Source organism: Rhea americana, unplaced genomic scaffold (assembly GCF_003343005.1).
Source record: "Rhea americana isolate MKP2758 unplaced genomic scaffold, rheAme1 scaffold_54, whole genome shotgun sequence".
Taxonomy (NCBI): Eukaryota; Metazoa; Chordata; class Aves; order Rheiformes; family Rheidae; genus Rhea; species Rhea americana.
In genome coordinates, this window is record NW_028186690.1 from 3368672 (window position 1) to 3385233 (window position 16562).

The window sequence follows — 16562 nt, forward strand, 5'->3', positions numbered from 1 at the left end:
CTGCTGTTTGCTGAATCAATGTTTACATGCAATTATACAGCCTGGAGTAAGTTAAAATGTTTTTAAATTAGATCAACACCTTCTGAATCTAAAATTTCTGTTCTTTGGAAAGAAGTTCTGAGCCCTTATGGGCCATTTTTGCAAAATATGCATTCTGAAAGGTATTCAGAATTTCTATGAGGATACCAGGGATAATGGTGGTTATATGGCCTATGTTGTTAATGAGTAGGTTTGCAGCTCTTCTTGCTATCTGCTCACTCAGTGTCTTTTTATGCATACTATAGAAAAAAAATCTGGAAGTAAATTATCCGGACATTCATCTCTTTGTCCACCCAATGCACCTTGATCCACTCATTTGGCATGGACTGAGTACACTGGACAGGTAAAAAAAAAAAACTCCTTTGCATCAACCCTGTCCTTGCTAGAGGGCAGTAACACGCAAAGAAGACATGATGGCACTAAGAATTTGGCTCACTTTCCACTTTCTAGCTGCTGGCCACATCTGCATAGTGAACTACATTCTTCCATAAACTCACAAGTAATCCACTCTGCATGCAGTTTCCAAGAGCACATAAATTATTAGTCAAATCTGATGCAGCCCAGTCAAATACTATGCCAAATTAATTTCCCATCACTTGGCTCAAAAAAACACTTAAGACATGATGCAATATTTTTATTTCAATACTGAGAAAGGGTCTCTGCTTTTCATTGCATACTCAACCATTTTTAAATACTTTCCAAAATAATGACTTCTTTAGGCAGATGTTTTTAATTTATTGGTATTTATTTGTTTCACAGATAAGCTCACTTTACCAGGCTAATTTTCATCCTGAAAGCTCTTCTCAAACAAACCTCTATGCAGTGAAACTGTCAAGGCTTAGCAAGGAATAATTCAGAACTTTAAGGTCAAGTTTATCATTGAATATAGTATCTGCTGATAAGCTTCTTAGAAAATTGTCTGACAAGGCTTTCAGTTGTGTCTGAGTGAATCCCTTAGCAAATTGTTCTGTAAAAGACTTTATATTGCTCTCAGGGAAACAAATGCTCTAATATGTTCTTAGTTTATACTTAATACAGCTCTAATGCAGGACACAAGTGCTATTGAAACTGAATTTGCTTAAATTACATCCATTTTATACTAGCTAAGCCATGGTGCAAGCTCTGTCCCATAAACAGCAGGAGGGGCTCTGTGTTAAGAAGTCATTTTTACCTTTTTTCCCTGTCCCTGAGATCTTAACACAAGGAGTTGAGAGCAGAGGCTAAACTAAGCTCTGAAACATTAAATGTGAAACTGCAAACTTTTAACATACCGTAAAATGTTTATTTGCAATAAAGAATACTGCATCTATTGTGAATTAAATTTGCAAACATTAAGTGAGTCAAAAGCCTGGAAAAGAACATCAGATAACATAAGTTCCATGAAGTTTGATCAAAATAGAGACATACTTATTTATATTTATAGAGACATACTCATTATTACAGGTAAGTACCATGAATGTTTTGTGCGATTAGGATAATGAGAGGGAACCTTCATTATATATCTTGATTGAAAGGTGAGGCAAGAACACCTTCTTATTTTGTATCAGTCATAAACCTACTGTTTTACAGAATGCATAGAGATTTTAATGCGATTAGAGATCAGACTAAAATTTGTTTATTTTCTGGGAAACTTTATAAATCCTGCATACTAAGCCCCACTTCGTCTCTAATTAGGGGACTTACCCGGACATAAACCTTCAGTTCTATCAGGACAAATTTCACCTTAAAAGCATGTTTGTGTATGTGGACAAAACAGGTTTAAGGTAATAGTAATAAAAATCTGTTCTCCTTTTTTTAGGGATCAGAGTAGATGGGGTTTGTKGTGTTTATTTTTGGTTTGGATTGGATTGGGCTTTTTTTCATTCCTTTATATTTAGTTTGCTGTGAAATCATCATGGGAAGATAAACAGATTTCTTAATTCAGGACTGGAGAGGTAAAGGAAATCTGTGTAATAGCATCCAGATAATTTTGTAATCCTGTGTAAACTTTTGTTTTCAAAATTCACTCTGATAAATTTGATGATCTAAAAGTCTTTTTTTTTTTTTTTCCCATTAATGTTGTATGCAATCCTTTTCTGGTAAAATTGGATCTAGAAGACGTGGTACACTAACTGCACTAGTACTGGTCTTGATTTATATCAACTTTTACATTTGCCAGGTTGTGCCTCCCCTGCCCCCCCCCAAAAAAAAAAAAAATTGCAGATTGTAATATGCCACATCATTGCTATCATTAATTTTGGCAACTGGGTAGACGTTTGAATCCTTTTATTTTGAATTTTTGCTAATTGCATTAACGTTATGTTTGACTATCAGCACCTTGGATGGCTGCATATCAAAAAGGATTTTTGAAATTCTGATGTGCAACATCACTTGATACCAGAACGCATTTCRGAAATAAAGCACAGCTACATACTAACTGCACTTTCATTGCTTCCATCCGCTGCCTCCCAGGGAGCATTTCAAGACTAATCTTTCGAGATGATTGCCTCTGAGCTGCTTGCTTGCAAATAGTTTAAAGAACTTCCACTCTCACTCTGAGTGTGTACCAGACCGTATATACATTCTTGATACTCCTATCAGACAGGATGATCTGAGGAAAAGGGAACTTTTACTTAAAGAAAATGATACAGGTTGCAGTCAGCCTAAAGCAAGACTGTTTTAGTGAACCAATCTGGAAGTTTAAATACTTTTGTTCCAGCTGCATAAAGGATTCCAATTATGCAAAGAAATGAGGAGTTATTCTCTACTGTATAATACCCACTCCTATAAAAAACTAAGAATAAAACACTACATTTAAAGGAGTCTTTAGYCTTAGTAGACAAACCAACACAGAAGAGTGAAAATACAAGCATTGAGCATTGCAAAAGTGTTTTGGTTAAGTAATTTTATGAGGTGATCAAAACAGTAACACATCATTCTTTTACAGACCCTCCTAACACCTTCGTTATCCACCTGCAGCCTCTGTTATTTATTCCAAACACACTTAGAATAAACAGCAATTAAAGAGTCCTCAGAGTGCTGTAACAGCATGTCTATGCAGAACCATATCTCTTCTGAATAACTCAAAATATTTTTGACCTTTTGAATATTACCTGCAACATATTTCTTCAGGGGCTGAGGACTCATAAAGCAATGTTTGCAAGTTAATAGCCTTATCGCCTAGGACCAGAGTATCCCACATGGAGTCAGTATTTCAATGGTTCTGCTTAAGTGGTGTTTGTTAAAATATTTCCTGGGCTCTGCTATACCATAATTTCCCACTAGAAAACAAGCCTAAGGACAGAGGCCTGCCCTTTTGTTTGTATCGTGCTGTTCTGACCATGCTGCACTGAAGTGTGATTTGTTTTAATAGGCAAAGCAGGTGAGGCGGATCCCTTGGCTGCTCCGTGTCCATGTGCTCCTCGAAGCAGGGCACGCAGAACGAGGCACCAGCTGAAAAGCCTGGAGGAGAGGCAAAGGTATGTCACAGCAGTTTGGCTGCTCCAGATAAAACCAGCTGTAGCAATTCCCCTTGCAAAGTGCAGCTGCCTGCACTGCAGCCAGCCACAGAATTCGGATGTGAGATCATCTCATCCAACCCCCTGCTCAAGCAGGGTCACCTAGAGCATGTTTGCAAGGACTCTGTCCAGACAACTTTTGAACATCTCTAGGGAAGGAGACTCCACAACCTCTCTGGGCAACCTGCTCCAGTGCCCTGCCACTCTCACAGCAAAGTTCTTCCTCACGTTCAGATGGAACTGCCTGTGTTTCAGTTTGTGCCCATTGCCTCTCRTCCTGTCGCTGGGCACCGCTGAAAAGAGTCTGGYCCCATCCTCTCTACACTCTCCCTTCAGATACTTAGGCATATTGATAAGATCCCCCCTCAGTCTTCTCTTCTCCACGCTGAATAGTCCCAGCTCTTGCAGCCGTTCCTCAGATGAGAGATGCTCCAATCTCTTAATCATTTTAGCAGCCCTATGCTGGACTCGCTGCGGTAGCTCCACGTCTCTCTTGTATTGAGAATTTTACATTAGGCCATCACAAAAAAGGCAGGAAGACAGGCAAAGCTAGCTTACGGGGTGAACACATTTTTCCCTAAGGAGTGCAGCACAGATTAGTCTGTATAAGATTAATGCATTGTTTTAAACATGTCAATAATTTGTCAACAATAAATTCATTATATGGCTTAAATCAAGTCTCCTTTTATTTTTGGAAATAAATTCCTGTCTATCTCTTTCTCCCTTAGAGAAATCAGGGATAAACTTGTGGTTTTCAGAACAAGTGCAGGTTAATCCAACTGCAGTATTCATTTGTGTATAATCAGTGTTTCTGGAAAATAAAGCACTGCGGCTCTATATTCCACAATATGCAAATTCGCAAAGAAAGGACAAAACAGCAAACTAGCCAAATGTATAGTCAGCCCAACAAACCTTCACAAAATAGCTCTCTCTTCTGTCAACAGCAACCATTTTTGGCCCCCTGAGCCACACAAACAAATCAACTAATTTCAACAATTGTAGTTTGCTAATTAGTTTGAGTTACGTGACCAGAGCTGCGATTCTGCAGCCTGCTCTGGAACAGGGTTATTAATGATGATCAATTATAACCAGGTGGAATTTCTGACAGATGATTTTTTTTATGGTTACCTGACAATACATGTAAAGTCTTTAATTGGCTAAATGTAGCTGACAAGCTGACCCTGCCATCTGCTGTCATTTCAGCTGCTGCTTCCACATTTTAGTGCCTGCTCAAAGTATCCGTGGCCAGTCACTTTTTTTCCAGCTCTGTGTGGAATACAAATCCCTCTAATGAGCTAAAGCCTTGTTGAAGACCTGTCATTCAAGCTGTGTCTGATTTCATCTAGCACAACTCCTAAAACCATCCCTTGCTGGTGATGCTTTCAGAAAAAAAAAAAAAAGAAAAAAAAATACACTGAACCAGAAAAGCCTCACTGACAGAATTTTAAAATCCTCATAGTCATCCCATTCTCAAACTAACTAAATGCAGGGTTATTTTTTTCCAGACCACAGGAACAGTAAGTCTGTAAATATAAAAGAATAAATAGCAATTTTGTTTCAGAATTTGACATTTCAACTGTTTCTGTGTTCTCTGTGGTGCTGCAGCTCGCGGCACTGTGGCATGAGTACCATGTGCCACAGCTTGTCAGCACCGAGGAATAAACATGAAGGCAGAGCAAATATCTTAAAATCTGCTGCCCTTGGGGCGTGCGCGGAGGTGGCAGCGCAGCCAGGCTGCGGGACCCCCCCCAGCAGCTCCTGGAGCTCTACTGGAGCTGCCGGGGAAGCCGCCCAGCCCAGGCCTGAGAGCCGTAGCCCTACGGGAGCCCCGTTTCCCCGGGTGTTAGCTCCTTCCCCCCRCTGTCTCCTCTGCCCTCGCGCAGGGCGGGCAGCTCCTCCACCTTCCCGGGCGCAGCCCTGGCTCTCGACGCTGTTCCCAGGGCAGTATTTCCTTTTTCTGGCTAATCTATCTTGCGGTTACAGGATACTTCAGACAAATCCGAACCTTTGTGCCATCTGCAAATACACTTCTTCGGGATCAAAGTGTGTGAACCTGCCTCTCGGCGGTTATCTGTTCCCACGCAGGCTCGTCTGGGGGTGCTAGGGCAAAGACGGAGGTGCTCTGAGGCTGGGCTTCGTTCATAACGCAATCCCTCCCTGGCTTACTGCYGACCCTGTTCTAGGATTAGGAAGCTATTTTTGATCTTTATTCCAACGCTTAGTAAATTCACAATTTAGAAGTGAACTTAATCATTTGAAAACTTGGGATTAAGGATCAGCCAGAGTCCTTCCCTGGACACCACCACCTCTGACCTAAGAGATCACGTCGCACTGACCGTGACCACTTCTGTCTCCTTCGGTCATTTCCCTCCCCTTTGTCTGCACAGGGTTGAGAACAGCCCCATCTTCTGCAGAGATGAAAAGAAGGATAAAATTGTTTAAACCTACTAGACACAAGAAAAAACAACGCCATAGCACTATCTCACAGAGATGSGAAAAGCCCAGTAAGGGTTATGGCACCTGGTTATCAGTACTGCTTAAGGAGCAGCAGATATTCCAGAAGTGAAAATAAATCTTTATGAACTGGAAAGAAGTGTTCCTTTTTTTTYCCTCCCTGCTCCCCTATATACCTGCCTGTACCTGCCTGCATGTTCAAAGCCACTTCTTGCTTTGATTCTATCATCATGCAGCTCAGGTTTGAAAGCAATAAAAACACYGCTGAAACATGGTTTTAGGGGTACCAACAACATATGCTTCAGCTCTGAGACACAGGACTTGGAGGGAAACCTGCAGCCATGGGAGAGCTCTCTCGGCAGCGTAAGGCCCCTGTCCAGGAAGCACTATCTTCCTTTGCTGTACTCCGTGSCCTGAGAACAGCGTAGCACAGTAATATTTGTTGCTTCATCTCCTAATGCACTGRCTGAAGAGTTTATTGATGTGTTTTGTTCATTATAAAGTGTTGTCATCAGGATTAGGCTGTTTTATTTTGTTCAGATGGGACAAGGCATTAGGTACCAGAAGCTTTCACCCARCTCCTCTTGGGCAAAAGCCAATTTCTAACGAAGTCTACATGAATCTTTGCACTCAGCTGAGTGGCTGTTGTATCACATCCTTGGATTTACTGCAGCGCTGTCTTTACAAAGGTCAGCCGAACGTCTCCAGCACAAGCCCAAGAGCGAGGCCTCAGCAGTCTGCCTGCTTCAGAGAGGGCACCTGCAGCAAGCCCTCGTCCTCCGGCAGACGGCACAGCACCTCCAAGAGCCTGGGCAGCTGCCGCTAGAGAGCTCTTTGCTTTGGCTGTGCCAGGGTGTATTCCCAGGGTAAGGGCAGATCGCTCCAAGATTCATATCCCATGAGTGACTGCTGGCCCAAGACCCCGGGTCATCGTCTCTCAAGTCATCTTAGGTGTAAACTGTATATTCAGCACTTCTCTGCTCCTAGTATGAAAACAGCTCCTTTCTGCTTACCTCGTGCTCAGCATCGCTCTTTAAAAAACATCTTATATCTACGAAGCAACAAATTTCCTGTGAGAAGAGGAGGAATCGAGGTGGGGGAGGCAAAGGATGTTCATTTATAGGAAATGCTGGGACTGAGTTTGACTCTGGTGAAGCTCAGTCTCTGTGGGACCTTTCCTGCGTTTCCTAAATTAGTTTAGACCCTGTCCTTAAGCCATGGCTCCRTCCATAAACACAAACTCCTGCCCGTGCTCCCCCGAGGCGCCCCCATGCAGGCGCTGTTTGGGCAGCTCTTGCACCCCACACCGTGGAGCAGGCGCGTGCCTGCATGGCATCGCCCTTGGCAGGGCGTCTCTGAAGCATTTCCCACAGCACAGGCTGAGGCCGGTCCTTGCCGAGGGCCCTTCCTTTGAAAAGCAAGAGGAAACGCTTCAAGGGAAGTCAAGGAGGTCAAGGAAAACTAGCAGCAATACCAGTCTTTTGCAAAGCAGCCAGAATGCAACTCATCTCTCTGCAAAATAATTCCTAAACAAATGGAACAAATGGAAATGCACTAGTGGATCTAGTATGAATAGTGACTCAATGATGTAAAACATATTTATGTATGTAATAGAAATTTCAGTAGTTTATGAGCTGTATCAGAGCAGCCATCTCTGAAATTTGGACAAGGATTTTCTTCCTAGAAGACTGCGATGTTCATTGCAAAATGCAATGTGCACCTTGGGGTCACGGAAGAAATACTGTGAAGCAAATCCACAGAAATATTTTAACATTTTACAATACTTAGGCATTTAAAAACTTTTCCTTGGMAATTCATGACAACCAGACCTCTCTGTCATCTTTCCTCTGCTAAGTCATAGTAAAAATGAAAAAAACCACCAATACATCTGTGAAATAAAAACTGTATTTTACAAGGACTATCAGCTTCCCCTGAGCCCCYCTACAGCTCAAGCAGCAGTTAAGCTGGTGTGAAATGATGCTACAGTAATTTATACAAAGAGATTTCATGCTTTGATTTGAGCTACTCTTTCAGTTTCTCCCACTTGTACTTTTTTTCTGTCTGGGTGAAAAAAGCTTGGATGAATTGTCCAGCCATTTGGGGGTTTTGCCTAGTTTTTATTTGCCCCTTTTTCTTCCCACCTCCAGCTCTCCTCCCTTCTTCCAGCACACTTCCCAAAGTAAATAGAAACCAGCAGCAGCCAGTTAGACCGGAGCTATGAACTGTATCATCAACACAGTCTCTAAACTGGACCTAACAAGTTTGTCCAGYGATACCATGGAGACTTGTGTCATACACACCATCTCCACCAGGGTCTGCAAAGCTTGTGGTCTGCTATTACAAGCACACCAAGTTCCTTACCAAATAATCTAGATATAAATTAAATACAGAAATCATGGCTGTAACCTCTTTTCTCATAAATCCTGGTGGGATTTGGTTCAAGGTCAAAACATTGAACCCTCCACTGGTGAAGGTCCTTTCACGCTGAGCARATCGGCTTTGCCCTTCAGCGACTACTCGCACATGGAGGCTCTGCTTGGATYACCAGAGTCCTGTGGGAAAACCCAGGTATCGACACTTGGCTCTGTTGGCGCCTTGGGCAAAGCAAAGCAAAGCTACTGCGTAGCTCAGCAACCACAGTTCTTCTCAAAACAAGATGCCTTTTACCTGCTTCAGGCACAAATTCCTACCKGTTAGTATCTTTTTGCCCCCATCACTGTGTTTTTGCAGACTCTGTCAGGGAGTCGGTGAAAAGGGTAGGGCAGGACAGCACAGCATTTCAGACAGAGGGTGATTCACACGTAGCTACTCCCTGCCCACGCGAACAGGCCGTATCGGCACTACCCTGAAACGTTTATCATCTTCATTTTCAAGACTTTAGCTCCGTGCTTCAAAAAAAAAAAAAACAAAGCCTATTTGCTATGATTTGACTTAAGATTTCATGATAACTGAGTTCACTCGCGGTACAGATGCATGAGGCCGTCACGGGAATGGGTCTGAACTGCGTTATTTAAAGGCAGGTCCGCTGCGACCGCTACTGCGGCAGCCCAGAGATCCCAGCATCTCAGACACAGTGTTCAAGTATAAGATCATTGCAACTATTACACATATGCTGGCTAACATTAGAGCGATTATAAAAAGTAGYAATGGTAAGTTGTTCTTATAGGTGCCCTTCTATGAGCTTCTGAATTACGCACTGTCATCCAGAAAGTGATAAAACTACATTTATGAGTAACACATAAAATTCAAATGAGACCTTTATTTACATTAGCTTTTCAAGCTCTGGATGTTGCAAGATACAAAAAAACTTCATACTACATTTTTATAGGAAATCAGCTCGAGAAGCTGATCTACAGAATCAATTTGCCAAAACTGGCTAAGCAGAAAATGCGTCAGCTCAGTTTTAGAGCACTCTGTCAATTTTATACTGTCTGCTGTCGTTCAGAGTATTCCTGATGTCCTGGTTATAAAAACAGAGAGCTCATACAGGTTAATTTACAATACTCTCATAGTAAATTTTACATTCTTCACTTGATCAGAAGAGCAGGTCAATACCCTCCACATTTGTCTCCCAAAGCAATTAGATGTTCAAGTGGAGAGAAAAAACAGATCCATCAGGATATTTCTATCAGAAAGAAAACTAGATTTAGCAAGACAAGGAGACAGAATTTTAATTCCATGACAAACTGCTTTATAATCTCTCATTCTGTAGAAAACAAGTTGTACTGTAAAGATTAATCAAGTCATTTTATTCCATATTAACATTATGCAGCAACCAATATGAGTGTCTAGGTAAACAAACTTCATGAAATGTTTTGCTGCAAAGCTGACTGCAGTAATATAGGCAAATGATAAATTCAACAATTCTGCTCACTGCCAGAAATAAAAAAAAATGACTTCAGGAGCAAATAACACTGATTCATACTGTGCTCTAGCACTAGTCAACAAAATCTATTAAACTACACAGAGGGGGGAAAGAAATCAAAGCAGCTTTGTTATCTTACTTGTGACACCTTATTTAAATCTCAGTCATTACCTCTTCATATCAGCATAAATATGTAGCCTTCTACACCTTTTATGATGTGGTTACAGACACAAGAATGTTATAGTTGAARCAAGAGCTAGTTCAAGGAATTTCAGACTTTGAAATCAGCAAGATACAAAGCTAAAATTCATATGTTCCTTTTCAAGTTATGAATACTTTCACTAAAACATAAATATTTTAACATATATTAATTTTTTCTGACATTCAAAATTGTAAAGTCAATATGGCAGAATTATTGTTAAAAGCACATATTTACAAATATTCTTTTTTCCATACATAAAGTATTTGGCATAATTATAACAATCTTACTGCATACACAACTGTTTGCTTCTTTTTCACATAATGGTACACTCCTTATTAAAATTTACCAATTATGTACAAAAATACTTGAACATTTATTATAGAAAACCTCTATAACCAMCATTCAACAGCTTGTAACTGCTGAAGGTTTAATTGAGAGAATATAAAAAGTGGTCACTTTCTTCCAGTTAAACTATCAACAAATCAAACACAGTTAAAATCAACATGAGCTTCCCAACAAAAGAGGGAGAATATTTTTAACAGCATGATTTTAAATGCAGTTCATACATCTGTTTTCAAGCGAGCGCTAAACAGTGAGTAAAGGGWGGAATACAAAAAATACATATAGAAGGTGCTTTTTTCCCCATGTTCCTACAGCTTGGCATTAGCTTTCCAGGGCTCTCCAGATGCTAATTCCTAAAATACAACCTAAGCCTGAACACCGTTCTTCTACAGTGAGGATGATGGTGATGTACTCAAGTTAAAAACCAAATCCCAAACCCCACTGGTACATACATGTTGAAAGAGCTCTACAGAATTTTTGCTAGCTTTTTGCAGGATTGTTAATGACTTTTACTGCTTTTAAAATTCATTGATACATAGCCAGCAGTTTATATTTTTTAAATTTGTTCATTTAGTTCATTGCCCTGGTAATAGTCAGCACTGATTCCTGCACACAGATTAAATGAACACATTCATTTGTACCTATATAATACACAAATTGTATTTTAGGGTGAACTTGCTAGTAGCAGTTCTCTGCTGTTCTTGAAAACTGCCAGCTAGTTTAAAACTAACTGGAAGAATAAAAAGAAATTGCACCTCAAAAAGAAAAGGATGCATCAGGTACAGTAATACACTAATAGCACAAAAACCTTATAAAGATTTACCAGAAGGGTGCTCTATACTGAATGAAACACAGGTATTTTTCATTCTTAAAAATAATAAGAACCAAGTGTTTGTTTCCAAAATCCCAAACCACATTCTTGCAACACTTCGCTGTAGTATAACTTGCATTATATTTCTGTTCTTCCACAGACATTTGAAATAACTAACCTGTTCACCAGATAAGAGAGACAACTTTCAGCCTACTTGCAGAAACATCCTAGTCTACAGACTACTTTGTTATAACGCGTGCATTTATTCTAGTAATCAAGATCCAGTCAGTATATTCTGCATTTTTTAAGAAGCATTCGGCTAACTCAGATGAGAGCTGTAGGGTTTTAGGTATAATTTTTTAAAAATAAAAATAAGGTACAAATAAAAGCCTGTATCAGTATTCACCATCACGAAATTAAGAAAAGTCTCGCATTCGTGCTTCCTAGTGTCTGGCAACCTAAATTAGTAACTTCTTTTAAAAATGTGCAACATAATATTAATAAGCATTTAAAAATTACTTAAAAGAAAATGTTGGYAAAATATTAAAGTGCCTAACTAAATGTATTTTACCATTTTTAAAAAATATTATTTCTTAAACGGTAAAGAATTCATTGCCGTTAAATACAAAAATGACTTCTCATAACTGAGACACTTTCCGAGGAAGCGGCCTCGGCCGAGGAACCTGCTCAGTCCTCCTGCCACTGTTTTCCAGATTGCTTGGCCGGATGAGCTGTGGTTTGGGTGGCAGCGCTGGCGGGTCTGAGGCGGCCGGGATGGAGAGGCTGTGAGGTAGTGGAACGGGGCGCTTCAAAGTTCGCTCATAGACACTGTAAGGTGGTGGGGTTTTACTTTCTTTTCTCACGGGCTCCTCGGTAACGTTGTAGTTCGGAGCAGTTACAGTTTGCTCGCTGCCTTGGCTTTCGAAGCCCGACGTTTCGGATGTGCTACATCGGCTGAGCGAAGAGATGCCGCTGCTGTAACTCCCCGACAGCGCTGGGGAATTGGATATGAGCCCCGAAGAATGATATTCGACTGGAGAAGGGGTAAAGGATTGCACAGAACCCTGCTCAAAGGAAAGGACATCAGGAGGGGTCACCCAGAGCRAATTAGGAATTGGCATTTCTTTGCTAAAGTAAAAATACACAGACATTTTGCACAGATTCTGAGACTTGATAAATGTAAATTGTTGCATCTCTTTTTAATTAAGATCCAGTTTGAAACCAATAAAAAGCTCATTTCAAGACTGCCTAAGTATACCTTAAACTGTGTTTCATGCCAGTAACTCATTTAAACAGTATTTAAATGTTATATCCCCATCATCATCATTCTCTAGAAAAATATGCAAGTCTTTAAAAAGAAAAGCAATACCTTAGTTTTCCTGCCTCTTAAAATGGAATACATAACCRCAAAGCATAGTGTGTAACTAGTAGTGTCCTGCCCCCTAATGCCAGAACACAGTACTTGCATCACATTCAGTGTTTCTGCTACTGACATTTCTCCTTTAAAATTCATTTTCCAAGGCTTTTCTCACAATTTTAGTGCACAGACATGCAGAAAAAAGTGCATTTAGACAGTGGCATCATTTCCAAGTGTGGCATGCACCAATACCAGAGGTGAAGTGCAGAGCAGATGCCAAGCTAGTTACCTCTGCTRGATTCCTAGTCTGAGCTTTGCCAACAGTTAGTGTTGCTAGTAAGTGGCGGCAGTAGGAACACAGGAGGTAAGAAATTACTGCCACTGCAGATGGCATTTTGAAGCCTATTTCCTCCGCCCTCTCTTCCCCCCAGCTCTCTGGTGGTTTCTGGACACACTGCACTGCTCTGCAAGATGCAAAGCAGCATTAGAGGCCCAAGGGCACAGGACAAATGGTCCAAGCTGCTACACCAGCAGCCTCGCAGGTCTCTAGGGGGCAGTGAGGGACAGAGCACCGAGGGACCAAGTGGCAAGGACAGTGCTGATGAAGAASGGGAAGTAGGAACAGTAAATCCTGCCTGAAAATGTCAGGAAGTCCTAGTCTCATGAATTAAGTTCTACTGAAAAGTAAGGTTAGAAAAAAGTTGTAACAGTTTTGCAGCATATCTGATTTTTGCATAAAACAATCTGAGACAATCTAGACGTAATGGACTTGAACACAGGCTAAAAAGGGGTGGAGAAATCATGGCTTAAAGACAGGTTTCTGACTCCAATTTTTATCAGACTAGTTGGCACTCAGCTGCTCAACTAAGGTGAGAGTGAAAGGGCAAGCCATGCAGCAAAGGGTAGGGAAAGGAGGAGGAGGAAGAGAAGAGGGGCAAAGGTGTATAGAGCTGGCTGCACTGACTTTATTCTGTTGAGATAATYTTAATTATCCACTTAGGACTGGATCCGCAGTACACTGAAAGCAATGGAAAGATTTTAATTTACATTAGTAGGTTTGTGTTTGTGTGGTTTTCTTTGGCAGTACATTTACAGTTGGAACAAAGGGTAAAAATTGTGCTCTGTATGTGGCTAGGGAAAAGTAGAGCAAATTCTATTTAACCATCATTATACATTGCAGACGCTTTGTACATAGAGGGAGTCCTGCTTAACTRCTTGCTTCAGGTTCTGTTCCTCTGTTTCAAGGAGCTGCTGCTCCTGCTGTATATATGACACCACATAAACTTCTGGGGTCAAAGTTTTCAAATAAATGATGTAATTGGTTCAGGTTCCAAGAATACTTGGCACTTAATCTAAGTGGCTACAGACAGGATTTAGGCGCTTTGCTTCTTTCATTTGAAATAAGAGCAAATATGTGTAAATCCTGTCTGTTTGAATTTAGGGGCTGAGCAGGGATAAGCACTTAGTCCCTGACAGCAATACAGACTGCCTGCACCAGTCATGATTAAGTCTAGACAGCAAGAGTCTGGAAATTCAAGGATGCTCAAAGTGAGATCCAACAACTCTCCAAAGTATTCTGGGCCAGCACCTCCTTCCAAGTAGGCTCCATGGCAATCTAGTTTGGCTGGAAAATGTTTAAATTCTGTTAAGGTCTTTAGAGGAAAATGCTAGGACAAGCTTGAAATGGCCCCAAGAATCATCAGCACCAAGTCAATTCAGGCACACAGGAAAAACTGCTCACCTTCTGCACCCTACTGCTCTGAAGAGCCTCCTAGGAAGCAGTTAGTGCGAAACCTGGGGCAGAGCTCACRTCACAGGAAGGTGGGCTTCCTGAGGTAATGCGACTACAGAGCATCCTGAGGGCAAGCTGGGCTGATCCCGGACCACTGGGCGGTCGCAAAGGGAAGAGTTACAGGCTCACAGGATGACAAACAGGAGAATGATTGCACACTTGTGATTACGGACCTCAAGGGGAAAGGAGGCGTTCTAGGGTATCACTTCACCCCTCTTGGGTTTTCCTGGAGTATACAAGCTATGTGTTCATGAGCTCCCACGGTACAGAAGACTCACAGTTCCTGATCAAGTTTTCTAACCATGAAGCTATTGTGCAATGAGTGGGTACCAACACCTTCACWTATCTTTACCCTGCTCAATTCAGCATCTGTCCTCGAAAGAGGACTCCACAGCCAGGATCCCCTATTGACAGTTAGGCACCCCTGGCAGAGAAGAATAAATGTTTACTCATAGCCTGTGTTTAATGTAGCTTACCAACAGGCTTCAGACTACTTCCAGCTTCTTATACAACCTCCCTAGATTGCTTTGCAGAGGCACTAGATACTAAAATGAATAAAGCAGGGAAAACCCTCTAACACCCCTGATACAGCAGCTCTGGATGCTCGGGGAGTAAGAGGAACACCAGGCTCTTCTTCATTAGCATCTCCTTTTGCCACTGCAGGCAATAGAATTCTGGGGTGGATGGACCACTTGGAGTTTCTTACATTTATTTCCTATGTTTCCTTCTCCCCACTGACTCAGATGGGTTTGATTATTCATGTAAGTGAAATGTCTAATTTTAACTTAAAGAGCCTAGAGATCACAATCTGGCCCTTGGTTACAATTTTGAAAATCTTCAATTTGTGATTGTAACAGCTACTTATTCTTGTGAATGGATTATGCCTAGGCATATGACAATAATAATAATTAAAAAATCCCAAACAACATATTAAACAATCTACCCCCCCAACATGAACAAAGGAGAGTCATTGCAATAAGACAGTACCTTCATTGGTGATCTGCCAGCAGGAGAAGGAGAAATGGAAGCTATGTGTCTTGCTGGTGATGCTGTAAAGTTAGAAAGATTTTAGTGCACTCTTTGCATTAGGATTCTCACTAAGTCTTGGAGATCATTCTACACCCAGCATTATCCCTAGTTCCTTCTAGGTACTTGATCAATAGCTATATAGGTTTTAAAATTTTGTTTTGTTTTCAAGGTTATGTTCCAGTAAAACGAATACAGCATAAGACATTTCTACATCCATCTGCTCTGACAAATTTTATATTACTGTAAATTGCTTTATATCCTATCAATCATTAACAGGATTTTAAAAAGTCAGTATCATACTCTTCCCGCTTCTCTTTGGTTTTCTTCTTTTTCTAAGAAATACATTCTGTACTTATATGTCAAATAAGAAAAAAGCATAATACATGTATTTACCCAAATGTTTACAGGTATAACATATCTGTAAACATACTGTAAACATGCCTCAACATACTTTGAGGTACAACACTAAATGAAAAGCATCTTCATTCTCTTGAGAATAATTGTATTTATGGTATCACTTAAACAGTCTTTCGTTTAAATGGAAATTACTCTTTTGAAGGACAAATTGGTTACAGTAACAGCACTCATGCCCATCTATGATTGCTGTGCATTCACCGGCCAGTACGATTCTTTTTATGATAATTATAATTTCTCACTGCTAACCTCCAATCATTATAAGATCAAAAGATTAAATTCAATCATCCTTTCCAGGACCAGCATAAACTGTTTGAAACTACTAAGTCATTAAGTGAAGAGGCAAAGTATTGGAAACAGAATGCTATAGAAATCATTAATGAGATGAAAACACCTGCAGTTCTACAGCCTTCCATGTAAGTAGTCAAATAATCAATTAATCTGCCCAAGAAGCTAAAGGTTAATCAGAGTGGAAAAAAAGTGGATTAAAAAAAAAAAAAAAAAAAAAAAAAAAAAAAAAAAAAAAAAGCTTAGTCTGAAATGTCCATACACTCACCAGTCTGTGCAGGTCGTGGTGGCACAGGCGGAGATATAAGCTTTCCATTTTCTGATGTGTTTCTGGCTTCTTTCCCACTGTCCAGGCTCCAGCTGCTGGGGGTGGTGTTCACAGCTGGAAGAGAATGAAAAACTTGACATATGTATCAAGACTTCCAGCTCTCATTTTCAAGCTCTCTGACTTGCCTTTATCCATGAGCTTAGA

The 16562-nt window shown here is 40.7% G+C and overlaps 1 protein-coding gene across 1 annotated transcript in view; it reads right to left on the reverse strand.

The window, feature by feature from the left end:
* Positions 1 to 9247: 9247 nt before the first annotated feature.
* Positions 9248 to 16562, reverse strand: part of DOCK4 (dedicator of cytokinesis 4) — a 168401-nt gene continuing 161086 nt past the window's right edge. Inside the window, exons 51-53 of the mRNA XM_085318545.1 lie at positions 16359 to 16472; positions 15347 to 15408; positions 9248 to 12274 (exon numbers count right to left, since the gene is read on the reverse strand). Coding sequence (XP_085174671.1) covers positions 11849 to 12274; positions 15347 to 15408; positions 16359 to 16472 — 602 coding nt within the window. The 3' untranslated portion in view covers positions 9248 to 11848. The remainder of the gene's footprint in view (positions 12275 to 15346; positions 15409 to 16358; positions 16473 to 16562) is intronic.